The sequence below is a fragment of the Marmota monax genome, unplaced genomic scaffold (genome assembly GCF_021218885.2).
Source record: "Marmota monax isolate L192 unplaced genomic scaffold, Marmota_monax_Labrador192_F-V1.1 WCK01_AAM20220418_F8-fsc00009, whole genome shotgun sequence".
In the NCBI taxonomy this organism is placed as follows: domain Eukaryota; kingdom Metazoa; phylum Chordata; class Mammalia; order Rodentia; family Sciuridae; genus Marmota; species Marmota monax.
In genome coordinates this window covers 10,705,693-10,733,424 of record NW_026694710.1, presented here as the reverse complement: position 1 = coordinate 10,733,424, position 27,732 = coordinate 10,705,693, and the positions used below count along the sequence as shown (strand labels likewise).

Below are 27,732 nucleotides of genomic sequence, written 5' to 3'. Positions count from 1 at the left end.
TTTCCCAATATGTTTCTAGTCACTTTCCCACAATTAGTCCCCAAAGCCCAACTTACCTGTCTTTTTTTTAGGACGGTAATATTAGCTCCACGCCTAGCACTTCTTTGAGTTTTACTTCTTTTCAGCAAACTCCCATTGGACATAAAATATTAATAAAACTGTGTGCTTTTTTCCCTCCTGGGCTCTGTCTTTTGTTATTTAAATTTGCAGGCTGCCATCATCAAACCTAAGAGGGCGGGGTGGGGAGAAGTTCAGCCTCCCCAGCAGAGAAAAACAGAACAGGTGGAGACCAGGCTTCTGACCTTGCACTCTTCCAGACACTGGGAACAGGAGTCTGGCAGAAGGGACACAGGTTCTCACCTGAGTCCTTACACAGTTCAGACCAAGGCTGGGAGAAGAAAGGAACAATCCCCAGTCATCCTGAATCTTTGGAATTTATTAGATAGACACATTTCGAGTAACCCAACCATGGAAAAAATTATCCCACATCACAACATAAAACAAGACAGACCACAAATTCCTGTAACATGCCTCTCATTCTGCAGACTTACAAATCAGAAAGGGAACTAAAAAATGAGACAGAGAGAAAAAAGACAAGACAAGCAAACCCCTTGATCTAGGCACTTCCTCAGGAAGAATCAGGAAAAAAAGAGAGAGAGACACCACAGATTTAGCAAATGCTGCTCAACTACTTGGTATTAAAAAGGTTGACACCCTGGCCTCTTAAATCCACATCTTCAATAGGGCAAAGCACCAGATTAAGCAAGAATACATTAAAAAAATGTTTGATGATACATGGAATCTTCTTGAAAGGTGTGATTGATAGCAAATTTAATTGCAATGTCTCCTCCACTGCTTCTGTCTGATGGTGAGTCCCATGTGAACAGCAATTGGGCGGAGCTTGCTTCTCTGAGCAAGGGCCCCCCATTTCACAGCAACTGCCCAAACGAGGACCTCTGCTGCAGGGACAGCTTTCTTATTTACCAAAAACCACACAGCAAGCTTGTGTTGTGCATATCTGTTGGCGGTGCCAGGAACCATCAGCAGCCCACCCCTCTCTCTCAGAACACACATTTGCTAATGAATGCATTGCTAATGAATGAATGCATCGGTGGGGTGGGGGGGTGCTATTTAGATAAATGTTAGCTTAATTCTGGTCATTATGATCTGGCTTCTGCAACTTACCGGCTACCAGTAACTCCCATGATAGCTCCCAAGTTCTCTAGACTTTGTGAGCTCAAATTTCCTCATATTAAATTGGGGGTGTGGGGGGGTGCTCCTGCTTCCCTTACAAAATCATCGCAAGGATCCAAATGGCTTATGGAAAGGTGTGCTGGTGCTCAGACTGAAGTTGGCGTCGATATGATTTGGGACCTCAGATTTCCTCCTCGTTTCCCTGGTGTAACGGTTAAGTTGTGTCGTTCAAAGTGTTGCGAAAAGATCCATCTCAAAGCACTAGAGGTCTTTGAAGGTAGTTTAGGTTCTGAGCATCAAACCAGGACACATATACAAAGTCACTCTGATTCGCAGTCACGGGGGACGGAAATACGCTTGACCAAGAAGACCTTTCTACCCAAACAAAAGGCTCCCTCGCATCCCACAGAGGGCCACTGTGTATTCTGCTTTCTCCAGGGTTGTCAACTTGTGCTTGTCACCGTATAAATAAGCCATCGCTTTGCCGTGGCAAGGAAGCAAGACGCCCTCCTGGATGGGAAGCGACGCCTCCCCTGGTACAGCTGCTCAAAATCAAGTGGGGACAAGACAAAGACCTTCAAGGTGCGTTTGTTCCTTCAAGGAGGAGTTTGCAGAGGGAAAATGTGGCGCTGTGACCAGAAAGGACCCCAACTCCTGAGAAGATTAGCCCAAGACAATTTAAACCCCCCCTTGTGGAGCTGCTTGTTTAGCAAAAGAAAAATATTTGAAGGGTCGTTTGAGATCTTGGGGTGATCTCTGGCGGCAGCACACAGGGGCGCGCCAAGCGCGCTTCTGCCTGGAGTGACGAGGAGGCGTTTTCATTTCAATGTCCCCTGAGAGGCTATTAGTGCCATCGCTGTTGTCACGATTTCTTCACAGCTTCTTTGCCGGATGATTTGCCGTTGGAAATTGAGTTGTTTTAAAAAAGGATTCCAAGCTCCCAAAGAAAGCCCGGCCACTGCATTTCTAGAACTACAAACATTAAAGTTCTAGTCTGTCCCCTAAGGAGGAGATTTTAAAAAGCAGGAAAAGAAAATCATGGCCAGATCCTGGTGGCCGCAGGAAGGAAGATGGGCCCAGCGTGGGATCCCCAGCTGGTCTGTGGGTCTCCAGTGTTCCTAAGCGGACAGGGCATTTAATTTGGAGGCTTCCGGAATGGCTGGATTGATGGTTGACTATGCTTCCTCCCCATTCCATTGTTCTATGCATCAAAGAACCCCAAACCTGACCTGGATGCCAGACTGCATGTGGGTGGGCTTGAGTTCTAGTCCTGCTGCTAGCCTACTGTGTCCTGCTAGCCTACTCTGTGTGCTTGGGTAAGGCACAGGAAAAGATCTTGCACATCCAATATTCACCAAGCACCCACTAACCACCAGGCAATGAGCATTATAAATATTACCAGTTCCTAAGAGCTTTATGGATATGTTTCATTATCATGTCCATTTTGAAGTCCAGAGAGGTTCCACTGATTGCCCAAGATCACCCAGCCAGCAAGTGGGAGGGTTAAATTTGAATCCAGGCAACTGCATGCTAGAATCAAAGTCCTTGTCATTTACTGCCACCATGCGCTGTCCTGAGACTTCATGAGAGACATACTGTCACGTGGCTTCAGAAGAGAGTTGGGAGATTACAGACACCCGGGCATGCACATATACATGGTCTCTGAAGATCACTACAAAGACTAAGAATGTGGTACTGCTCCCCATCTGTATGTGAGGGAAACCTCACTACAGTCAGGACTCTAAACGCAGTCCACAGGCTGCCGGGACCCCTGGATGGCCCTCAGGGACCTCTCCTGGCCACGGAGTCGCGCCTCGTCTAGAGCAAAGACCAGGGCTTTCAACAGCTTCAAAGGCCTCTCTGTTTCATGAGAGTCAAGAGCCACCCAGACAGAGATGAACAGAAAGACAGAGGGGCACCAAGGAGTGATCTCAGCCATTTCACCCTCCAAGTCAAGAAAAGAACCGGGAGGAACCAGTGGGGAGAGGTCACAGCCTCCTCCCGAGTCAAGCAACACCACCAGTTTCAAGGCAGCTGAGGGTGCTCAGTGGGCATCTCCTCCTTCCCAACACGGGCATCCTGTCACCTCCAGGTCACATCTGTTAGCCTGGCAGCTGGTTCTGTTCTAGAGCTTCCCACTTATCCAAGGGGCATCTGCTTTGCAGCTGGGGAGGGGGGTTGGGCTGGTAAACATGTCATGCGCTATTCTGCCTTTGGGATACGTATGTATTCTAAGTACGTAAGGACAGCAGCCAGGCCAGCTGTGTGAGTCCACCTACTTCCAGCTGATGACACAGCTTAGAAAATAACTGCCTCTCCTTCCCGCCTGCACACGCACCCCACAGCTGCCTGCTTCTGGCTCAACAGAAAGTTCGCTGCACCCAGCACCTAAAAGTCTAATGCTACACTTTCTTCCCCAAACTAAGCTAATAAAGAGGACACCACTCACCAAAGACCAGCCGTGCCGAAATAAGTTAACAGAAAATAAAATTGAAGAAATGCCTTGGGCTGGGGTTGTGGCTCAGTGGTAGAGCGCTTGCCTAGTATGCGTGAGGCCCTGGGTTAGACCCCACAAAAAAATACTAAATAAAGGTATTGTGCCCATCTGTAACTAAAAATAATTTTTACAAATAAAAAAAAAAAAGAAAAGGAGTATCTTAAAGGGGTGAGATTCTTATTCCTAATCCTAGGACGATGTCCCTACTACATGTTAAGCACTGTCCCTGTTCCTTGGTTAGAATTCCCCCTCTACCTTTGGCTACAGTTCTTCCCTCCTTTGCACTGATTTCCGTTCAACATCTAATATATTTTAATGATTTTGTTTCCTGTCTGTTTACAGCGTCCCTCCCGGAGTTAGGAGGACTGTGCTATCGATCACCCGAATCAGCACACCTCGGGGAATAATGGGGATCCTAATAAAATCTGCTGCCGGGACAGGAGGCGTGAGTGACAGTGGATGACCAAGGACTGGCAACAGACCCAGGGCTCTGGGCTGGACTGCTTCCACTCTCATGTCCCTCCTGTCTAAACCAGCACTGGACACCCACAAAGTGCCCCCTGAGGGCTGACTGAGTCCCGCCGTCACCAGCAGGAGCTCTGAGCACACTGCAGGGCCCCACTCGGCTCTACTGCTAATGACCATGTCACTTCTGGTGTGTAACCTCCTGGACCTCCACGGGCACCCACTTCCCCTGGGTCCACACTGATGATAACAGGACCTACCCCACACGGCTGGGTGGAACTAAATGAGATCAGCCTTGGTGTCGGCAACACAGCAAGAGTAAAAGGTAACACGGGCTGCTGTCAGAGAGCAGATCATCAGGACACCTGTGCTTTGTCTGGCCCTGAAATCAGACTCTGGCCTGAGCATGGCCTGTGGGATCTCTCCTGAGACCCAGGGGCAGGCTGATTTTAGTGGAAAAAAGGTGTGGGGTCTACAGCTCCAGGGTAGTTGGCAGCCACGTTTCCCATTCTGAGGAGAAAGTGGGGCCAATCAAAGAAATGATGAGCCGGGCACGCTGGTGTGTGCCTGTAATCCCAATGATTCGGGAGGCTGAGGCAGGAGGATTGAAGGTTAGAGGCTAGCCTCAGCAACTTAGCAAGACCCTGTCTCAAAATAAAAAGTAAAAAGGGCCGGAGATGTGGCTCTGTGGTTAAGTGCCCCTGGGCTCAATCCCCGATACCAAAAAAAATGAAATAAATAAATAAATAAAGGATGATGGATGGAAACGGAGAGATGAGAGCAGAGACCTGAGCCCTGCCATCCTTGCTCCTGAGGCCAGTACATGTCTGCCTCCCATGAAGGCTGCTCAACCAGCCCTTCTGAAGAACCTGCTCTTTGGCCCAAGTTACTTTGAGCTACAAGTGCAACCAAGAGGGTCCCTGCAAGGTCAGTATGTCTGACCAAGAGCCATGATGGACAGACCGACATGCTAATATGCGATTGCTTACAGAGGGCTGATGGATTGCATATCACCTTCTGGGAAGTGTCTGTTCCGTTCCTTGGCCCATTTATTGATTGGTTATTTGTTTTATTGGTGTTGAGGTCTTTGAGTTCTTTGTATACCCTAGAGATCAGTGCTCTATCTGATGTGCAAGTGGTAAGAATTTGTTCCCAACTAGTAGGCTCTCTGTTCACCTCACTGATTGTTTCTTTTGCTGAGAAGAAGCTTTTTAGTTTGAATCCATCCCATTTATTGATTCTTGATTTTAAATCTTGTGTTACAGGAGTCTTATTAAGGAAGTTGGGGCCTAATCTGACATGATGGAGATTTGGGCCTACTCTTTCTTCTATGTGTGAAAAAATGTTCAACATCTCTAGCAATTAGAGAGATGCAAATCAAAACTACCATAGATTTCATCCCACTCCAGTCAGAATGGCAGCTATCAAGAATACAAACAATAAGCGTTGGCGAGAATGTGGGGAAAAAGGCACACTCATACATTGCTGGTGGGACTGCAAATTGGTGCAGCCAATATAGAAGGCAGTATGGAGATTCCTTGGAAACCTGGGATTGGAACCACCTTTTGACCCAGCTATCCCTCTCCTCAGTCTATACCCAAAGGAATTAAAAACAGCATACTACAGGGACACAGCCACATCAATGTTTATAGCAGCCCAATTCACACTAACTAAATTGTGGAACCAACCTAGATCCCTTCAATAGATGAATGGATAAAAAAATGTGGTATATATACACAACAGAATATTACTCAGCATTAAAATAGAATAAAATCATGGCATGTGCAGGTAAATGGATGGAGTTGGAGAATATAATGCTAAGTGAAGTTAGCCAATCCCAAAAAACCAAGTGCCAAATGTTTTCTCTGATTCATAGTGGGATTGGGAGGGGGAGCACTGGAGGAAAGATGAACTCTAGATAGGGCAGAAGGGTGGGAGGGAAAGGGAGGGAGCTTGAGGGTAGGAAAGATGTTGGAATGAGCTGGACATCACTACCCTAAGTCCATGTATGAAGACATGAATTGGTGTGAATCTACTTTGTGTACAACCAGAGATATGAAAAATTGTGCTCTATATGAGTAATATGAACTCTAATGCATTCTGCTCTCATATCTAACAAATCAGAATTTAAAAAACAAAAAGGGTTGATGAGAGGAAAAGGGTACTTAGCAGGAGCCGCTGCTCACCTGGGGTCAGGCACTGTGCCGAGAGCTAGGCCCACATCATCCCATTTGTCCCTTACAGCCTTCCATGCGGTGGGCACCATATTTGTCCCCATTTTATGAATGAGAAAGCTGAGACATGGACACCCAGAGGAGCCTCCCTAGGCCACACAGTTTGAAGGAAGTCCCTGCTGACCCCCTGACAGCCCTTCCACCCCAGGTGACCAGTCTGAGCCAGGTGAGTGCTCCCTGCTGAAGGTCATTGATGGTTGCTGGGCGCATTTCTACCCTGGCCCAAGCAGGCTGGAGGCGAGGGCGGGGGTTTCTGTTCTGCTCAGGGGAGCGAGCCAAGAAGGCAGCAGATTCTGAGAACAAGAGGATGCTGACCTGACCATTGCCAATGATAGAGCTGTGTCATAAAATACAGAATGCCCAGCTGAATTTGAATTCCAGATGGATGGAAAATATATTTTAGTGTAAGTATGTCCCCAACATTGCATGGGACACAATTTTATACTGAAAAGGTTTTCCCCGGCTCTCTGAAATCCAACTCTCCCTGGAAGCCCTGTATTTTTATTGCTAAATGTGGCACCGCAGAGAAAACAGGGACTTGGCAAGTTCATGAGACTCCAGATCCTGCGCCCCTGGAGCCTGCACCATGTGGGAGCTTCTGTTTATGCAAGGCCATCGGTTTCTTTGGGGTTATGCAGTTTAGCATTTCTGTCACTTGCATCTCCAAACACCCTAGCTCACCTCGCCACCTCCTGCCACCATGCCAAACCCTGAAGGGACAGAAACCAGATGCTGCACTAAAAAGGACAATGGCAACCTTTGGGACCTTGCGCTTGTATTTTTGGGACGGCAGGAAGGCAGCTTGACAGACTTGATGGAATCTATCAGCTCCTCCTCAGTGTAAATGTTTTACTACAAAGTCACAGAACGTGAATTCCCCTAAGACCGTCAGACTCCCTCGTGAACACCAGCCAACTAAAGTCACAGCGAAGATGACTCCTCACAGCCACCAACTACACCAGCGGCTCGGGAGTACAGACTTCAGGTTCAAACAGTGATGATGAGTTTCCATGGGACTTAACTTAGGGGAAAAAAACTTCAATTAGCTCCACAGGAAAATTAGACTTTGGCTCAAATGTGGAACATTACAAACTAATCCCATCAACCAGGAAGGAGGAAGGAAGGACGCAGCATTGAATGACGGAGGGTGACCACAGGACTGGGTTGCTGTTTCAGAATAAAAGTCATGGTGTGGGTGTGGGTGCACTTGTGTGTGAAAGTGTGTATGCAAGTGTATGTGTGTGTGTGGGGGGGGTGTATTGGGCATAATGTCCACCAGCATGGATTTTACGTGCGGCACCTGGTAAATCTTCAATGAACAGGTGTCATATATACCACGGTCATTGACACTCTTCAGTGAACACAGGATTTTGGCGACCATTCCAGCCAAGAATGGACAGACAGTTCCTGTGTCCTTGTTGATAGCTCCAGTTTGAAGACCTTCTCAAGTGCAGAGGCTTTCCATGACATGGGACATACCACCATGGACATCCCACCATGTGGGCTCCCCGGGGCACACTAACCTATAAGGGGGGCACTTCCGAGCACAGAACAATGCCGGAGTGAAGGAAAGTTTAACCAGCTGTCTTTGGACATATTTGGCCAAATACCATATTTAGGGATAACCCACATTTAGGGAGGCTTTGATGATCCTCTCAATTGCATAAGATGACAATAATGTTAATAAGCCAAGAGTTACCAGGATTAGGAAGAAGTCTTACCTGTTTCCTCTTTTCAGGGGGAAGTGACGGATCTCCATCCTACAAAGAAGCAAATAGGACATAGATCTTCTGTGCTTCAAGCAACTGACCAAACTCTGAACCTAAATTCAGATCTTCCCCACCTCTACCACCCCGCAATCAATTATTTGTTGAAGCAAACTCAAGTAAGCTTTTTTTAAAAAAAAAAATATTTTTTTAGTTTTAAGTGGACACAGTATCTTTATTTTACATTTATGTGGTGCTGAGGATCAAACCCTGTACCTCATGCATGCTAGGTGAGCACTCTAGACCACAGAGCCACAACCCCAGCCCGAATACGCTTTTTTAAAAAAATTAACTGTAAACTGAGCCAGAATTATTTTGGAAAATCAGTTTGTTCCAATTAGAACCAAACCTACATACATGTCTGAACAAAAAGTTAAAAACCAGGCTCTATCAAAATTATTTCTGAGCAGAGACTAAACTGAAATAATATTTAGTTTCATTTGCATTTCTCTTTTGAGTAGTTAGTACCAAAGGGACAGTGACAGCCTCCCCGCATAAAGCCACCACTTGAGTGTTCTCTATGAGCAGAATGTTGGGGGGGGGGGGATAGGATTTGCTCCATATAAAAAAGCACTATCAGAACTTTCAGTCCTGATAGACTTTATGACTTTTAAGGACTGGATTCCTCTCCCTTTAGGGTCCTCGGGGAATATAAATATTCAGGGAAATAAGTAAGTGCTCACTAAACACATACTCAAAGGATGTGCTCCGTGGACAAGTCAACATTATTTAAACCTGAGGAACTTCTCTATTTTTCCCTTAGAGCAGTTCAGTGACCCCAACCATGGTGAAAAGTTCATAGTAGTGTCTGCACTTCCAAAAGAGACTGCATCAGTGAGGAAAAAAATAAAAATCAAGAATGCAAAACATCACCATGCAGTTAGTATTCTCTGCTTCGGGATAAAAGGCACCCTTGAAATTCTTGCCTTATGATAACTACGGAGAAATCTTAAGCCCCCAGATAAGGGAAAACTCATAAAAATCTGGATAGATCCTTACTATGCAAATGTTTAAACGAATGAGTTAAATCTGTACCTATGACCTAGAAAGTTGACCAAAATAAAGTGCCGAGCAACAAGGGCATGTTTCAGACTAACACTGGCCAGATGCTGCCTGGCAGGACAGCAGGGAGGAAATGTCCTCTGCGGATGGCCCAGTGTGGTGACCACCATGGGAGTGTCCCCTGTCCACACCCTGCCTTACAGCAGCCACCAGCCACCTGCAGAGTCTGAGCCCATGGAACGTGACAGGTAAGACTGAGGAAGCGAGTTTCTTACTTTGTTTAATTCAAATTAATTCAGCATTAAATTTAAAGAGTCACACGTAGCCAATGGCCTCTTTATCAAAGCAGACTTACAAGGCAGATCCTCTCTTAAAAAGTCCATATCAATGAATTAATAAGGAAGTAGTCACACACACATGCACGTATGTACACATGGGTGTGTTCAGAGACTCCAGAGCAGGCAGCCTAGAAGCACATGCCTGTCACCAAAGGTGACTGCATTGGGGCAGAAACGGGTGGCAACTTTCAACCAACGTTTCCACTTTGGAACTGTTTGAATGCAATCATGTTTTGTTTGTTTGTTGGTTGGTTGGTTTTGGGTACCAGGATTGAACTCAGGGGAACTCGACCACTGAGCCACACCCCAGCCCTATTTTGTATTTGATTTAGAGACAGGGTCTCACTGAGTTGCTGAGTGCCTGGCTTTCACTGAGGCTGCCTTTGAACTTGTGAGCCTCCTTCCTCAGCCTCCTAAACCGCTGGGATTACTGGATGCACCACCACATCCAGCTGAACGCAATCATTTTTTAAGACAGAGGCCATGCAACCCCCTTCCTGTCTCCGCGGAGGGCACGGGACAGGCGCGGTTGGCATCATACTTACGATCAGCTCCCGGTACTTCTTTTTGAGGGACTGGTGGCGTTCTCGAAGCTGATTGGCCATGAGCTTGAACTGGTCCCTCTCCTGCTGGCAGGTGTCCAGCTCCTTGGACAGGATCAGCAGCGCCTCCTTCTTGCTCTCCAGCTTTCTCTTGCACACCAGGTACTGAAAAGCAAGGCGCCAAGAGCAGTCAGCCGCGGCTTGGGGCCCGGGTGGAACAGGCACTGGGCCTAAGATGCCGACTGCGTTTTCAGGGAGCACTGAGCTGGGCACATTTGTCCTTAGGTGACACTGTGCCTACGGATGGCTACAGTGCCCGATGTGCGATCCCCGAGAGGCAGAACCAAAACCTTGAATGTTCATGAACTTCAACAAACTGGGACAGATTAAAATAATTTAATTGTCAAATGAGTTTAAAGCAGAATATCCTTTTAAGTTACACACAGAGGTAAGTCTAGCTGGGCCCCAATTCTGTTTCAGAAAGATGCAGACATCCAGATAAGACCGTGATATAAAGACAATTAAAGTACTATAAAAATGTTGCTAAAAATGATCTCTGTGGTAAATTATTTGCCCAAGTTTTAAAATTTCCCTTTCTTCTTCTCTGCGTTTTCTAAAATTTCAAGAATAAACCCAAATTAGCAAGGATGGTGGAATGTGATGGACATCACTATCCAAAGTACATGTATGAAGACATGAATTGGTGTGAACATTCTTTATATGCAAACAGAGGTATGAAAAATTGTTCTATCTGTGTAATAAGAATTGTGATATATTCTGCCATCATGTATTTAAAAAATAAAACCAAAAAGAAAAAAAAAGAATAAACCCAAATGGTTTCTACAATTAAAATTGAACATATTATTAAAAATCATTTAGTTGGACCATAAATCACTGCATAGATTGATTGCTCCTTCCCACAAAGCCCAGCAGACATGTCCTCCATTGTAAATTTTTTCATGAATTCAACCTTGATACGTACAAGTTTTTCTATGATTCAAATGTAGAAACTAGTTTTAGGAGCTAAGTATTTTGGCCACGCTGAATTCTCCGCCAACACTTGTGCACTTGGCCGGAACTCCTGCCTCCTGGTTAGGGGATTTCTTCATCCCAATCCCCTGCACCATGAACCACCCACACCTAACTATCACCCTCTGTGGCGGCCGGCGTGAGCCCACCGAGGACTCTACTTTTATTGGATATATTGCACCATCTGGTGTTATTCACACATGTGAAATGTGGTACGAAATACCTTTTGAATTTGCCCCGTAAAAGACCAAATTCAGAGCATTCATGAAAACAATTTATAGTTTCATTATACACTCTGACATGAGTACTTTGTCATTATGGACGCTCACACAGAGCAGAGAGAGAATCAGCACTCCCGACCCATTTGAGTCAATGCTCTTTTACGGACAAAAAGCATTACTCATATATAGTGCCTGCTCGCAACTGACTTTGTTAAGTTCAATTTCAAATAAATGAAAGGGAAAAAAGAGAGTTTTGTGCATTAGCGCAATTTTTTTTTTCGTTGGAAAAAAGTAATTGCTTAGCTTCAAAAACAAAGGGGAAAGAAAAGGCATTCTGAGCTGGGCTCTAGTTCTGAGAGAGGACACTTCACCTTGGATGAGCTTTATTCCTGGCAATAATGAGGTTGGAATCCTGCCTTAAAGCGTCCTGGATTCTGAGACTTTGACATCCTCTTCGTGGAGGCAAAACAGTTCTGTTGCCAGAGTGATTTCTCAAGAGTAAAATCCCAAAGAGTAAATACCAGAGGAGAGCGGCTCAGAGACCCACCCTGCGATGCCCTAGGGGAGGTATTGAGATTTCACAGGAAAAAGCACCCTTTACACACAGGTGACAGATCTGCCCTTGTCCCTTCAGCTATTTTTGTGCGGTCAGCAGCCTTGGTTGTCAGGATTGCAGGTGTGGGTAGCACTGAGCAGTCAACTTTGTCCCTTCAATTTTTCAGATTTAAACCTGTGGCCCCAAAGACAGGCGATGCCTTTGACTTGAGGTATGAAGCTCCCAACTGTATGGAGACACTGTAAGCTGCAGCAGGGAGCCGGGGCTGGGACATCTGGTCTAATGAAGGGGACAGCGAAAGGCCACTTCTTATTGGCAAAGTGGAGATTTGAGTTCCCTGGCCTTGACGGCCTCCTGTTAAGGTTCCAGAGAAACCATTTTCCTTCCAAGGTCCAAGGGGGACATTGAAGCCAAGAGGGAAGCCACAGCCTCCTGGCTCTGGGTCTAAAGTGCCTGCAAGGAAACCGGCACTGCTAAGCCCCAGGGGCCTGGGCTTTGAGGAGCAGAGCTCTGCAGGGCTACTCCCCTGTGGGCATGGGAAACAGGACAATTATAAGCTCCATGGAAACATAAGAAAGAAAATACAGTCTATATAGGACCAAAGCCACACCAAGGAAAGAGCAGTCTTTAGAAAGTCAAGGCTGAGCTGGGTGCAATGGCACATGCCCGTAATCCCAGTGTTCAGGAGGCCAAGGCAGGAGGATCGCAAGTTCAAAGCCAGCCTCAGCATCTTAGCTGAGGCCCAAAGCAACTTAATGAGACCCTGTATCACAATAAAAAATAAAAAGGGCTGGGCATGTGACTCAGTGGTTAAGTGCCCCTGGGTTCAATCCCTGGTACAGAAAAAAGAAAGTCAATGCTGGGCTGTTCTTTCTTTTGCATTTGATGGTCTAGAGCACTGGCTTTCAAAAATTTTATTCCATGTCATTTATTTGTATCAGCAGGACAAGACTCAGGCTGAAGCCTTGCTTATAAAATGGGCTGAAGTGGAGCTGAGCTCTATAGAGCTAGCAGAGTGGACAGCTGCCTGGACAGTCCCTTGAGTCCACAGGGAACGCTGCATGATCCAGGAATAAACTATTGCCATGTTAAGGTACTGAGATTTGAGGGTTGTTTGTTATAGTAGCTGAATTCAGCTCATCCTGACTAATACCGTCTACATGAAAGAATGTGAGGGTGTGAGGCTGGCGGAGAGTACACTCACCCCTGCCCTGAGCCTGTGTTGTGTCACTCCAATGATGAAGAGGCGTAATGTTACCACTATTCATATTACTATTAACAAGAAAAGGCAGTTGTGTGAAAGTGCTTTACATGTATGATCTCCTTAAATCCTCACCAAAACACAATGATGTTACCGTGTCTTTATCATCAATATTTTATAAATGAGGGAGGATTGAATGAAAAAGCTTAAATAATGTGCCAAAGGATTAGCAGAATCAGAATTTAAACCCAGATCTTTTTAAAAAATATTTTTTGTAGCTGTAGTTGGACACAATACCTTTATTTTATTTATTTATCTTTATATGGTGCTGAGGATCGAACCCAGGGCCTCACACATGCTAGGTAAGTGCCCTACCACTGAGCTACAACCCCAGCTCTGAACCCAGATCTTTACAGACCCAGCCTGGGGAACCCCAATTCCTGAAAAATGGTCAGCATTCTGTACCCCCCCCAAAAAAAATTAGAATCATCATGGAGTTGGGGCTACATCTAGTTGGTGTTCCTGGAATACAGAAGGTAAGAAGGGAATATTTAATTTGGCTACTTTTCTGAATAAATGGGTATGAAAATTTTTATTTATTCATGTAACTCTCTTTAAAACTAATGCAAGTTTCTCTAAAACATTCCTCAGTGCAAGGCCAGACAGAAAATGAAAAAGAAAAGATCCCCAAGGATCCCTCCTCCGCTTCTTGTGAGGACCCAAGTGGAAATAATAAGGTTCCCGTCCACTCTTGGGAAATGGGGTAGAACGGTAAGGCCTGAGGAAGGAATGAGAGTTGTCTTCTCAAAGTGGACTGACCCCAACTCGAGTTTTCTGTAAGCTCACAAACATCTCCTGGGCGCCTCCTTTGGGTTGGGCCCTGAGCAGAGCACTGGTCCCCCCAGAGGGATAAATGGTCCTGCTGAGTGTTGACAAGCAAAAACGGGGTGCCTAGATGAAGCAGTTTCACTTCCTGTTATCCTGAAGACCAGATACATTTTCCCATCTGGTTAGGGACTGAGCTGATCTGAAGGTGCTTGTGATCTTCGTCCCGGAATGCGATCGTCATACAGGTGCTGGGGAAAGGTCAGTGGGTTTGCTCCGGGGCTGCTGCCCAAGCCTCTGCTGGGGGGACATGGAGCATTCAGCATGCTCATCATCATTCCCTTCAGATGCCCCCAACTCCTGCACCTGAAACACATCTGGGGCCCAAGGACTTTGGATACAGAAGCTAGCGTTTATTTGAAAGTCACCCTGGCAAATCTCTGCCTAGTCTCCGGAACGTGTATGACTAAAATCAAGCCTTTCTCAAACAGTAGTTGCCCCCGATTAAAGCATGCATTAGATTTCTACATGAGTCTTCAAACTCACACTGTGCCTGTGCCTGTGCCTGTTTCCAGAGCCTCCTATTTCCTCTCTTTCAGAATCAGCACCCAGTGCTGGAGCTGGGACGAGCCTCACAGATAACCTCAGTGACTCTCCCGACTACAAAGAACAAAGTTCCTGTCAGCCAGAATATTCCAGAACATCCATAATATCCCATGGTGTTTTCAAATCATGGTCATGATCCATTAGTCTGGGTAGTGAAATCAATTCAGTTGTAACCCTCATTTTCTTTAATAGGAAAAAAAAAAAGAAAGATATAGAACTGAGCAGAAACTATCAGAGTGCGTCCTGTGCAGTAAGGGTTAGTGGCTTCGAGGGCTGCCACTTTAGAAGTGTGAAAGTCATTATCACTGCACACTTTCTCATTCTTTCAACTGATATTTAAATATTCTCGTGCCAGGCACAAGAGAAACACAGGTTAGGGGTGGGGTGGGGGGAAAGACCTTCAGAGATGATGCTGGACATGAGCGGGCACCGAAGACACCCGGACAACCGTCACTGTGTAAGTGAGTCATCAGCTCGGTCTTTGTGACTGAGGCAAGCTCTGATTAGTCAGGACTGAAGTGCACCATGTTAATATGCCATGTAAAGTTTTTTAAAAATTAGACATTACTTGTGCAGCATTTAAGGCAAACAAAGCATTTGCACGCTCTTACTTAATTTCTCTCACTTAATAACCAACACTGTGACAACTGGGACCAGAACTGTTTTTCCCATTTTATGGGCAAAGTAGCTGGGATTCAGAAAGGTTCAGTGTCTTTCTCAGGGGCACATTACTCAAAGCAGAAGTTTCCAGTAGACGTTCCAAGCTCCTTTTACTCTTCGACATTGGTAGCAAATAAGTTATCAGCAATTCAACACGTTACCTCTCTGGGATAAAAGCGTATTTTCAACAAGACGCTCCTAGAGGTAACTATTCAGCTCTAAGGGAAGTATATGTGTCCCACCCCAGGACCTTTGCACAGTCGTTCCCTGTTTGCAGTGCTCCCCCCATTCCCTGGCTTTGTCCAAATCCTTGCTCTTTCCTTTTCCGGATGATCGTCCCTCTCTGGTACCACCGGGACTCTCAGTTCCATTATCTGATTTTACTTGGCTTTGCAGCATTTACCACTACTTGACCTTGAGTTACACATTTGGTTATGAGGTTATTTTCAGCATCACCTTCCCCATGACAGCAGACTTCATTCCACTCATTCCTTATCCCCAGCACTGAGAAAACTGCAAGGTGCCCACCTGGTGCTACAGCAAAGTGCTGTGCGAACTATCTCCATCCATCCTCTGTGTGTAAGTGTAAATATGTCCGTGTAGATGTAAACTAAGTGACAAAATGAGAATGCAGGTACAGACACATGCAGAGAATGAGGAAACCCCACACATCATCTCACCCCACCTTCACCGTACCTGTGGCATATGTGGTCTAGATGCCCAACCTCTCAGCAAAGAAAGACCACAGGAATCGTAGCCCCGGGTCCTCATGCTACAGACAAGGAAACTGGGGCTCCCCATGTTGAGGTGACTTATCCAAGGTTGCTGCAGGACCCAAGGTCGGGACCTAAACTGAGGATCCTTTTCAGTCCAAGCATAGTGCTTTTTTTATGCCACCAAATTCATACAAACTATGGCTAGTCCATAAGCTTAGAATTTATCATTTGTCATATAGAAGATAATAACGAAGGTAAGGGTAGCCTAATTATCAATCACTAACAGTACTAACTCCAAGATGCTAAACACCGTAAGAAAGTTGCAAAACTCTCAGAACAGAGAGAAATGAAGCTTGGGTCATCGTGGAGGTCACAGAAGAAGGAGCCCAGATGCGGGACTTCCAATCTTGGCTTTGCCACTTTCTAGCTATGTGATCAACTATCCAGCCTCTCTTTTTATTAAGTGTCCCCACTGAGTGGATATACAGTGTTCGGGGACAAAGCTGTCCCTGCTTAATAAACAGGGATAGTCTTAGTACCGTCACAGGATTGGTGCAAGGAACAGTTCGTATATGTACAGTAGTAAGTGTCGAATGTGCGTTGTCATTACTGCTATCCTCTAAGAACATGAAATGCAGACAATTTCATCTTTGTTATACATTGTGCTTTGTTCCATATACTTCATTTGGGGCATTATGTCTCTTTTTATCACGAGGAGGGAGTGATCACAGCTGGGCAAAGAAGGCGTTCAAAGAGCTGGAAGAAGATGCGTCATTTGAAATGCACCCTGAAGGACAGGGAGAAGGACACACAGTGTCGGGGGTGAAGTGGACACCCACAGCCCTGGGTGAACAACCCCCCAGGCAGGGACGCAGCCACAGAGTGGCACAGAGGCCAGTGGCCCCGCTGGGAGGAGCTGGGTGAAAAGTGACTGGCCACCTGGGCTGGCCGGGTGGGTGGGGTAGGGGAGCTGGAGGGACAGGCCAGGTCTGGGATGCGCTGCTGAGCACTGCAGGTCTATCAGATCTTATCAGCTGGAAGGAGCCCAAAAGTCTGTGGATGGGAGAGCAGCACAAGAGAAGCCCTCTTCCTAAGAGGGCCCCATGCTGGCATCCTGTGGAGCAAGTGACACCACACTGCACGGGGTGGGCAGAAGTGGCTGCCTACCCCGCAGGAGAGGAGAGAGCAGCCTGGCCCAGGGGCCACCCAGACACGCCACCCACCCTGCAGCTTGACGGGTTTTGGCAGACCCCAGGGAACCCACTGGCTCCGCTGCTTCCCAGCGTTCTCTTATCACACTGCCTAACATGACACCGTCAGCAGGCGCTGTCCAGGTAACCACAGGCCCACGTGGACTCAGCCACCACACCTGCTATCAGTCCCATCAGTGGGCCAGTGGGTCACCTGGCTGCCCAAACACAATCCAAAGGGCCGAGCTGAGCAGGGCAAAGCCAGGAAACATATACATTTCCAGTCCCTCGGGCAGGGCCAAGGGATCTGCACTGTATTCTCTTTATGCTAATTCTGTTGGTCAGTCCACATGCAGAATAGGGACCATAGACTCTTGTTCTCCTTCCAGCCTCAGGAAAGGAGGAATTCAGTTAGTTTTCAGGAAGGGGAAAGGAGAATAGAAATTAGCATTTTGTGAATGCTGACTAGGTACCAGGCCTGGTCTGGGGCAATGACCACAAGACCTTTATTTGATCATGACAGCAGCAACAGCAGTCCCTGTTTGGTGGTCCTACTCTTCTCCAAACTCTGCTCGATGCTCCCTGGAAATGCCATATAGGACTCCTACGGCCGCCCTCTGCACTAGGCTGTAAGACCAGCCCCATCTTAGAGATGAGGACACTGGAGCTCAGCGGGACCCATCATCCTTCATCCCAAAGGCAGGACATGAGGAAGCCAAGCGGGTGTTGCACCTGTCAGTCAGGACTCTTTGGTGGTGAGCAACAGTAACCAACGCTCTAACACAGGAAGGTGCTGGAAGGACAGTGGCACTCACAGGCTTGGCAGGAGGACAGCACAGGTCTAGCTAGGCAACTCTGGATGCTGGGGACAGGAAGGACCTGGCACCACCAACTACGAGGTCTCATTGCAGGAAAGTTCTGGCTGCAGATGGGGTACACTGAACTCCCCTATGCCTCGGGCTGTCTGTCTCTCTGTTCAAGGGTGTCTCCAACTGACCTCTGACGTGCCAATTGGGCTGCTTGAAGACAGGGAACCTGTCCCCAGTCCCGGCTGCAATGGTCATACAAGTGAGAAATAGAGGTGCACGCTGGGAACAAATGCTCTCCACCCCCCAACCCCGGGGGAGACCCTTCCACTGTGTTTATTTCTCTGTCTTGCTAAAGTCCCCCTTCTTGTGGTTCATGAGTAAAGGTTGTATAAGAAATACTGGTTGTTTAATAAGAATTCCCTTTATGTGAGTCAACCTCTGCACCCCTGTGAACCACGCACAGAAACCCATGCACCACGCAACGGGGGCTCAGACGCACTCCTGCTGAGGCCCTCACTGCTGCAACTGCATGTACACTGGCCACCAGGAGCAGGGAACAAGCCACACACCGTACGCCAGGTAATCAATGAACTGTGAATGGAATACATATGGGAAAATATGCCCAGTTTTCTGGCATGTATACTACATATCATGAAATATTTTTATTATTCATTCAAAAACAGATCTCTTTTGAATTGCATTTCAATTACACTTTTTAAAGCAGAATTCATAACTCATCTGTCCATGTAAACACGTGCCCACACACAAACACCCTGGAGGTAGCCTCATGCCCTTCGTCTTACAAATCCTAATCCACAGTTTTCTCTGTTGAGTGGCTTTTATCTACCTGTTTCCTGTTATCTGCAATAAAGCAAATCATAATTGCTACAAGGAAGATCATAATAATTAAACGACTATCTGACATACTACATTACTATTTGGATGGCTTTACGACCAGATAACTACTGCTGAGAGACGAAGGTGCTGGGGTGTCAGGGGGGTAGCTCTGCCAAGTGACCCTCTCAGCCACTCCGTGACTCGTGGTCCTCGGTGACTTTTACTGATGGGATCAGGCTAGTGCTCATCAGCTGCTGCAAAGCCCTGCCCACTGATCCACCAGGCTTCCCAGGTAACCAGAAACACACGGAGCTGAAGGGGTGGTGTTCAGGAAGAATTTGAAAGCTTCCCACTGCAGACCACCTCTTTCTCAGAGGACCCCCTGCCCCGTTGCTCTAGTTTGAGTCTTCCCTGTCCCCCAGAGGCCCTGAGTTGCAGTCTTGCTCCCTGGAGCCTGCTTTTGGGAGGGGATGGGACCCTTGGAGGCCGGGCCTGGAGGAAGGCCTCCATGTCTTTGGGAATGCCCTGGGAAGGGAGGGTGGGATCCCGGGCCCTTCCCTCTTTGGCAAACTGGCCAAGAGATGAGTGCTCTGCCACACGTTCCCACCATGATGCACTGACTCACCACAGGCCCAAAAGCAACAGGGCTAACTAACCATGGCCTAGGACCTCTAAAACTGAGCCCAAGTAACCTTTTTCTCTAAGTAAGTTGACTTTCTCTGGGGATTTGTTACATTGTCAGGTAATACCTGCTCTCTACCTTCTACTGTTAGTGCCTTCTCCCCCGACATCCTCTGCCTTCCCAACTAACAAGCGGCCCAGGTAAACCGCAGCCACCATCAACACCTTCTCAACACAAGAAGCCATCCCTCAGCTTTTGGGGTGGGGTGGGGGGGCGGGTGACCTCTGCCTGCCGCTGCCTCTTCCGGCTTCCCTATCTACTCCAGATCCCAGAATCCTTGAGAAACACAAATCAAGACCCTCCCGCCCTCCTTTAACAAAAATCTCTAGTACCAAGGAGACTGACAAATAAGTCCCCTGATATGTGGCTGCAATGTGCCTCGCCAACTCGATGGCCCATGGCCCTTCTGCACCCTCCGTCCCACCCACCTGCCCCATACCCACACTCTCTCCCATTCCTGCCTCCCTCTCTCTTCCCTTTCTCAGTCCTGGACCTAGCTCTGGGGCTGGGAAACCCTCCGCCATCCCCAGGCGCAGGAAGAGCTGACTACCTGACTTTACCTGGATTACCACCACCTGGCCCAGAGGAATGCACATGCACCCTGTGCCCCGCCCACCTGGCAGCCTGCCTTGCTCCAGGGTCATCGCCTTCACTTGGCATCTCCAGGGCGGAGCTCAGCTTCTGGCCTGTACTGTGTGCTCAGTCTTCACTGGAGACATAAGTGAATTTCAGTTTCCACTGAACCCGTGCATGCGTATGTCGATTTAGACTGTACTGATATACTTACATATTTCCCTGTGCTGGTCATCAGTTAAACACCATGGTAGCCTCGAGTTTTGGGGGGAATCTCAGTGTGCCCGGGAAGAGTGCAGGATGTTTCCTACAGGATTATCAAAACTCCCTTTGTATGCTGACCTCGTTTCATTACAAGGAGCGCTTCCCTACCATCTCAGGGCCCCATAGTCCCTTCCTTACCTTCCTTCTCAGAAGTCCTGCAGATTGGCCACCGGGCACAGGCATACAGTACTGTCCCTTGCAGACACGTGTACTGAACTTCTCCAGACGCCAGTTTGGGTGTGTACAGAGTAAAACGCCAGGCAGGTCCGCCTCCGCTATTGGTTTTATCAAAGCTCTCTGCCCACAGCCCTGGCCTCCTTCCCTGGTCAGGTGGGCACGCCCTGCACTGCCCTCTTCTAAATCTGTGTTGGCCTCTGTAATTTTCAGATAACATTTCAGCAATTTCAAGTTGGTGGCTTAATGATTCTGATGCCATTCTCTAAGAGGAATTTTTTTATGATCTACCTTTCTCAGACTCACCATCCCATCTTTCCCTCTCCACATTACTTTCGACAGGCAAACTTTGATTATTTGAATGCCCCAGGGGATGTGCTGGAATTTAAGTTAAGTGAGATTTCAGGTAATTGGAAGAGTTTATAATGTGAACTGCAGTAGCTGGGGGCTATGTGAAATTCCTGACAGTTGTGGCTAACTGAAGTCTTGAAAAACCAAGCTTCATCTGGATATCCATCCCAATCCTTTCACTCTTCCTATCCCCCTTCTCATCTTCTTAGCCCCTATGCTCTCCAACTAGCGCACCCTGTGCTTCTGGGCCCATGAGATGAAGAGAAAACATGAGAAAGAGGTTTGCTCTCTTTCCATTGCCCATAAACAGGCCAAGGGACCCCCTCTCCTTTGCCAAAGACGGCATAGATTGTTTTAAGTCACTGCCTGCCCACGGTGAAGTTGCTATGTCCCCAGTCCCCTGCCTCAGGCTCAGGCCAAGATGTTGACAGTGGGACCCTGGTTCTGCTTTGCACCAGAGACCATGTGTTCAAGCTGGAGCTTGCAAATGAGCCACAGCCAAGGGTCTCCCACTTCCAGCTGGGCTGCCGGGGGCCTGGGATATGCCGGATACAGAGGTGGCCTATGAGACAGGCGCTAAAGGGTTAAACAGTGTCTCACCCACTTCAGTTACATGCTGAGCCTAACAGTCCCATGTGGAGTGGGTGATGGACAGCTGGTTACCACCTTCTGGAATAACATAGCAGAGGGCTTTTTTTGCAGGCAGGATATTGGTAAAGCGTTGGTAAGGTGTACACGATATTTTGGTCAGACTGACTTTAAATGTGAAACTCCTGTGGCTCATCTTCCAAACACTGGGAGGCGGAGAGGAACGGTGTGGTGCTTCTGCTTTGCAGGGGAGGTACCGAGACGGCCATGGAGTGGCAGGGGCAGAACTAAAACCAGTTCCTGGCTGCCCTTGGTCAGATGGGAAGGCACTCAGGAGACCCAGACGGGAAGGCATCACTCCCAGACAAAACGTGGCACTTAGGATGTGGAGTGTGGGTCTCACAGCCATTGCACACCAAGGGGACCAGAAGGAGCCCCTCACCCACTCTGTGACTCTGTTTTCTCTTCTATAATAAATAATAATAATATAAATAATCATTATTTTGGAGCCTACTGAGAACCCACAGATGACCCAGTGCTTCAGATGAACCAATCATTAATCCCCATGGCCGTTCCAAAAGGAGAGATTACTGTCCCCTTTTAAAAATGAGGAAATTAAGCCTCTAAGAGATTTTTAAAAACAAGTAAAAATAACGACAACAAAATCCTGCAGCTGATAAGAGATCAAGGTGGGATTTGAACCCAGGCTTGTTCCATACCATTTCTACCACAGCCCCACATTCCACTCACAGGAGGCCGTAGGGTTCCATAAAATAGTGCACCTAAAATAGACTCAATAGACTCCAAAGATACCAATCTTAATACAGAAATCAAAAGAACAGTGTTTGTCCCATTCAAGACAGAAATAATCTCCACTCCTGCTTGTGGAGAGGTCTTGCTTTTCTGGCGAACACTATCCCCTGCTGGAGTGACCAGTCTCCTGAGGCCAGAGCACTGGGACAGAGTCAACTGGAGGGGACGATGTGTGGGAACAGTCCCAGCGTCCACCCTCTGACACTCCAGTCTCGGGTACAAATCCTCCAATAGGCAAGGAGGTGTCCCATCCCAGTCTGCCCCAAGTGGCAGGCATCTGCAGGCTTGAGATCTTGAAATCAGCCATGCACATCCACCGCCACTTCATACCCAACTAAGCAGGCCTCTTACCACCACCTGCCAAGCTTTCAACCAGTCACGATCATTACAGTCCTTCTCCCTGGATGAGAACCTCAGAGAAAGTACTAAAGGGCCACTTGGGCCCCAAATTGTCACCTACAGGTGTCCCCAGCTGAAGCTCTGACTACGCCCTGCTCATATTTTCCTGAGCACTGCTAATTAGCTCCTGCAGTGCGTCTTCCTCGTGCTTACGTTTTTTTTCCACCATCTCCAGGCGTCACTGATGAGTGACAAATTTTCCTCAACAAGAACCATGAGTTCCGAAGCCAGCCCACAGCAAAAATTCAGGCAGAGATTCTTCCGGGACACGGGAGATGATGGAAACCACTGGAGTTTTCAGAGGACAAACTAAATTGTGACCACTTAAGGCGGGGATTCTATCATCCGGAGCTGTTTCTCTGGCCAATAACTGTGCAAATGGGTTGATTATGTTAGTAAATGGCTCTCAGGGGTGACCCGAGTTAATTATGGCCTTCCAGGAAGAGGGAGAAAGACTCACTGGCTACAAATCACCGTTGGACTGCAAGCCAATACAGGGCCCAGTTTTACTCATTTTCCTTGACAGTCCATTCATCCACCCCCACCACTGTCTCCGTCCCCACTGTTCATCAGGACAGTGTTTAAATGGCAATAAAACGGGTGGTTGGGTTTACTTGTCTGCGTGTTTTTGATACCCTGACAAAAACACCCCTGGCATTAAACCCAGGTATGATTGACACAGGTAAAGTCAAAGGATGAGTACTTCTCTTTCAGTAAAAAAGTTCAATGATAATTAGGATTGTCATCAAGAGTAGCATCAAAATAGCTCTACCACTCCCCAGCATCCATCCTAAAGAATTAAAGTCACCGTACTGTAGTGATATATTCATACCCATGTTTTTATTAGCAGCAAATTCACAATCGCCAAACAGTGGAACCAGTCTAGATGTCCATCAATGGATGAATGGATAAAGAAAATGTGGTATACATACAAAATGGAGTTTTACTCAACCATAAAATTATGTCATTTGCAGGAAAAAAAAAATGCACTACTCAGTACATGACCGAGCTGACCATTCGAATAGGAGAGGAAACTCAGAGGCAGAATGCTGGAAGGATACAGTAGCAGAGGACAAGCCAAGTGAGACCCTGGGTCCCAACCCCCGCCCTCACTTCTGAGTAATCTTGAGCAAGTCAATCCGTCTCTTGCTGAGCCTAGACCTTCTATCTGTAAGACGGGGGCCATGCCCATACCTATATCAATGATTACATGAGACTGTGCAAACCAGGTGTCAGCCTAGTGATCAGCATGTGGCCATTACTTACTAAGAGATCAACATCGGCCCCATCATCAGCATCTTCTTCATGGACATCACCGGCGCCATCTGCTGTCCACACCAGGTGACAGGGCACAAAGCCTGAAATAATTGAAAGGCCTGCCCAATCAGATAGGCTCAGAACCCAGATATGACCACGGCAGCATTAGCCAACACTGATGGCGGCACTGTTCTGGGCACTTCCCTCACATTAGCTCCCTTGACCTCACGACGAGGCCCTACCAGGTGGATCCCATGAGGGTCTGACATTCACACAAAGCACTGGACCATGGGATGGAGGCAGAAGTGTCCTGTGGGACTCCAGATTCCCTTAAAGGGAGGAACACTCTTCTTCCTGATCTCCCTTCCAGCCACACACTGGTCCACAAAGCAGAAAGCCTCCTTCTTGGGATGGTGGGGGCCAGAGAAATGGAAAGTTCGCTGGGCTCTGACAACAGAGCCATGGTACAGGCTGTCTTGAGAGAGACAGTTCTGTCTTCCCTAGGACACTTGTCTCTCTGGACCACAGTAATGTTATCCTAAAGAGCAAACCAACGTCATACCCACGTGCCCAAGGCCCAAATCGACCTTGAGGAAATCTGGCACGTGCATCGTAACGACAATGTGTAATTGGAGTTATAGGAGTTATAGGTGATAGGAGTCACCACTGCCGACATGGATCTCCAAGACACAAAGGTGTGAGAGCACCTTATTGGGGCATGAAAGGGAATTTTAAATGTAAGAATATTTCCCTTCTGGCACCATCATCCAAATACATACTTTCTGAAAGTAAGTACGTCAGTGTGCCAGGTTGGTTGGTCCACTCGGTCACTAAGGCTCCAGCAGAGTGGGAAAAACAGGCTCCAGGATCAGAAAGCTTGGGGATCACGCCCCAGCTCCTGCGTTTCTCACACGCTCCCTTCTGCCTGCTTAGCTTTCGGCTGCATCGACTACGGCCTGCACCCACGGCCACGGCCTGCACCCACGGCCACGGCCTGCACCCACGGCCACGGCCTGCACCCACGGCAACTGCAGCTGCCTCCAGGGCTGTGGGGAATAGAGGAAGGTGCACAAGTAAAGCATCCTACGCAGCCAAAGTGCTCGACTCTGTATTCCCCTGCTCTTTCAAATAAACCACAAGTGGAGACTTTTGCGACTTTACTGTCATGAGTGATAATAATGAGAGCAGGACAGGTGGAGCATCCCTCATCCAAAATGCTTGGGACCAGAAGTGTTTCAGAGTGGAGGCTTTTATCAGTTTTGAAATAATTACGTATACAGGAGATATCTTGGGGATGGGACCCAAATGGGAACCAGATTCATTCGTGTTTCATGTCTGCCTTAGGCACACTGCGTGAAGATAGTTTTACACGATATTTTAAATAATTTTGTGCATGAAACAAACTTCATGTACAAAGAACCATCAGAAGGCACCGTGTAGATTCGTGTTCGCACTCAGAGTTTTGTATTTTGGATTCCAGATTGGCGTGCTCAAACTTTCATGGCAATCAGAGTGGTGGTTGTAGTATTTGTGGTAGGAAAATCCCCACAAACTAAACCAGAAGAAGGGGAAGAGGAGAGGGCATCTCAATGGGCATGGCCAATGCCAGTATCCTGCTAAGGCTTGGCCGCTCAGCACCAGGTGGGGTGTTTCTGGGGAGATCCGTGGATTCATCTCCTTCTCATCGATGTCTTCACAATGACTCCAGCCATCAAATCGGCTACTTTCCTTGCTCACCAACGTCGTCTTAAAAGAACCTCTCTCAAACTCAGGTGTTCAAATTGTCCAATGAAGTCCTCTTTGAAAAGTGGCCTTTTCACTAGTGCCTCTCAGGAAAGTAGCAACTTGGAAGAAGACCTGCATGCCTAAGGTCTTTGGGAGACACAGGATACTTGATTTCTTTTGCCTTCCTTTGGCTGCCTACTTGCATATGTAAGTCCCTCTGGATGGATCATATCTCAATTCACAGGCTGAACTGGCCATCCTTCTTGGCACAGGCCAGAGGCGTTGATGTGCAGCAGGTTTCTTCAGTCATCAACTATGACCTCCCCACCAACAGGGGACAGAATTGTTCGAGGTGGGCGTTCTGGCCATAAGGGTGTGGCTATTAACATGGTGACAGAGAAGACAGAGGACTCTTTGAGACAAGGAGACCTTCTACAACACCTCCATTGAAGAGATGCCCCTCAGTGTTGCTGACCTCATCTGAGAGGGGCTGTCCTGCTACCTAGCTCCAGCCAGGGTTCAGTCCTGGGGGTAAGGAGGAGCTGGAAGGGAGAGGGAAGGGAGCCAAGGGATGGGCATCTTGTCATTTTTCCTTTCTTTCTTTTTTCTTTTGAATAAATGTCACTTTTTGAGGTAAAAGGAAAAAAGTGGCTTTTTCAGAAGGCAGCTGAGGAATGGAATGAGATAGCTTCTAGAACTTGCTCTCCCACAGACACCTCACACCAAGTGCTGGGGTGTCGGATGCCCATTCAGATACACCCAGGGATGTCACGGCAACACACTGAGGCACATCCAAAGACACTAAGTGAGCCAGCCCCTGACCCTGCAGCCTGTTCTGGAACCCTGCGGCCACACACCTGCACTCCTGACAGGGGGAGACAATGCAGTAAGTGTCCCTAAGACATTGGCTTCAGGTCCATCAAATGTGCGGTTTGTCAACATCATAGAGTTCTGTGCTGATGAGGATGGTGACAGTAACGGTCATGATAGTGACAATGATGGGGATGAGTGACATGGAAATGGTGTGATATTTATTGCAGGGTAGAAAAAACAAATTTTAAGACAACATATTGGAACAGAAATGAGAATAATGGTTCCCTCTAGGGCAGGGGGACTATGACGAAGGGCATATGGAGCCCTCTGGGAAGCTGAGAATGTTCTAGACCTTGATCTGGATGGTGGTCACACTGGCCCAGACATATGTAAAAAAGGATTGAGCTGCCCACTTAAAATGTGTGCACTCACAGTCTGTATTTAGCCTCAATACCAATGAAAAGCTAAAATAGCATATACTATAAGTCATTTTTAGAAAGAGTGGCCTGAGAAAATGGGGATTGTACATTTGAATGTTAACAGCATTCAGTTCTGAGTAGTGAAACTACAGACTTTTTTCCCTTTAAACATATCTGTGTTTTCTAAATTTGGAGTGTGGGGTGAATTCATATTACTCAATGTGTAAAGTTAAAATCCACCACTACCCAAGGAGTTTATTATCTCCAGACAACACCTTCAGCCTCTGTCTTCTTCCCAAACCTTCCCTCATTCGCAGGTCAGGCCCTCAAGGGCGCCCCCCCAGCTGCCCAGGGAGACTCTCCGAGGTAGGGTGAAGCAGGTAGAAGGGAGGTGAACTGGTGCTGTGAGGCTCTCTCACTTCTTGGGAGACACTGTTCATCAGAGCCCGTCACCCAGTGCACCTGCCCCAGCCAACGACAGCACAGAGAGTATTCTGACCGTCCCTTTGGGATAAGGTCTCATCTGCAGGGATCCTTACCCCACTGTGGCTCACCTTCCAGCCTCTCCTGAAGTCTGGATAGGAATCTAGAATCAGACCTCAAAGTCTCCCTTTTTAGCTTAAATTCTTGGATTTAGATCCGCGTCAGCTGGAAGCCAACTAAGGAAAGGCATCTTCTAGCAGCAAACGCTGTCACCTCTTCATGGAAAGGGGTGCAGAGGCCCAGCCGAGGCTCCCAGCATGTGACAGAAGTTAAACCTGGCTCTCCACCTTCCATCTTGCTGAGTGACCATAAACAGGGTGTTTTAGTCAGCTCTTTCCCTATGTGACTAAGGATCTGACCAGAACAACTGTAGAGGAGGGAGAGTTTATCTGAGGGCTCACGGTTTCAGAGGTCTCAGTCCATAAAGGCTGGCTCCATTCCTCGGGGCTGGAGGTGAGGCTGAGCATCATGGCGGATGTGTGGCAGGGGGAAGCAGCTCACGT

The 27,732-nt window shown here is 47.5% G+C and overlaps 1 protein-coding gene and 1 non-coding gene across 4 annotated transcripts in view; one reads left to right on the top strand and one right to left on the bottom strand.

The window, feature by feature from the left end:
* The window catches only part of Ccdc149 (coiled-coil domain containing 149), a 129,831-nt gene that overhangs the window by 88,111 nt on the left and 13,988 nt on the right, over positions 1-27,732 (bottom strand). For all 3 annotated transcript variants that reach the window (XR_006846992.2, XM_046423567.1, XM_046423571.1), the window contains exons 2-3: positions 10,042-10,203; positions 8,112-8,150 (exon numbers count right to left, since the gene is read on the bottom strand). Coding sequence is in view for 2 of the 3 variants with exons in the window: in XM_046423567.1 (XP_046279523.1) it covers positions 8,112-8,150; positions 10,042-10,203 (201 nt within the window). In the remaining variant the exon portion in view is untranslated. The remainder of the gene's footprint in view (positions 1-8,111; positions 8,151-10,041; positions 10,204-27,732) is intronic.
* On the top strand, positions 25,573-25,717 carry LOC124078846 (small nucleolar RNA SNORA67). Its single transcript, XR_006847076.1, has one exon. It is a non-coding gene; the product is annotated as a small nucleolar RNA SNORA67 (small nucleolar RNA).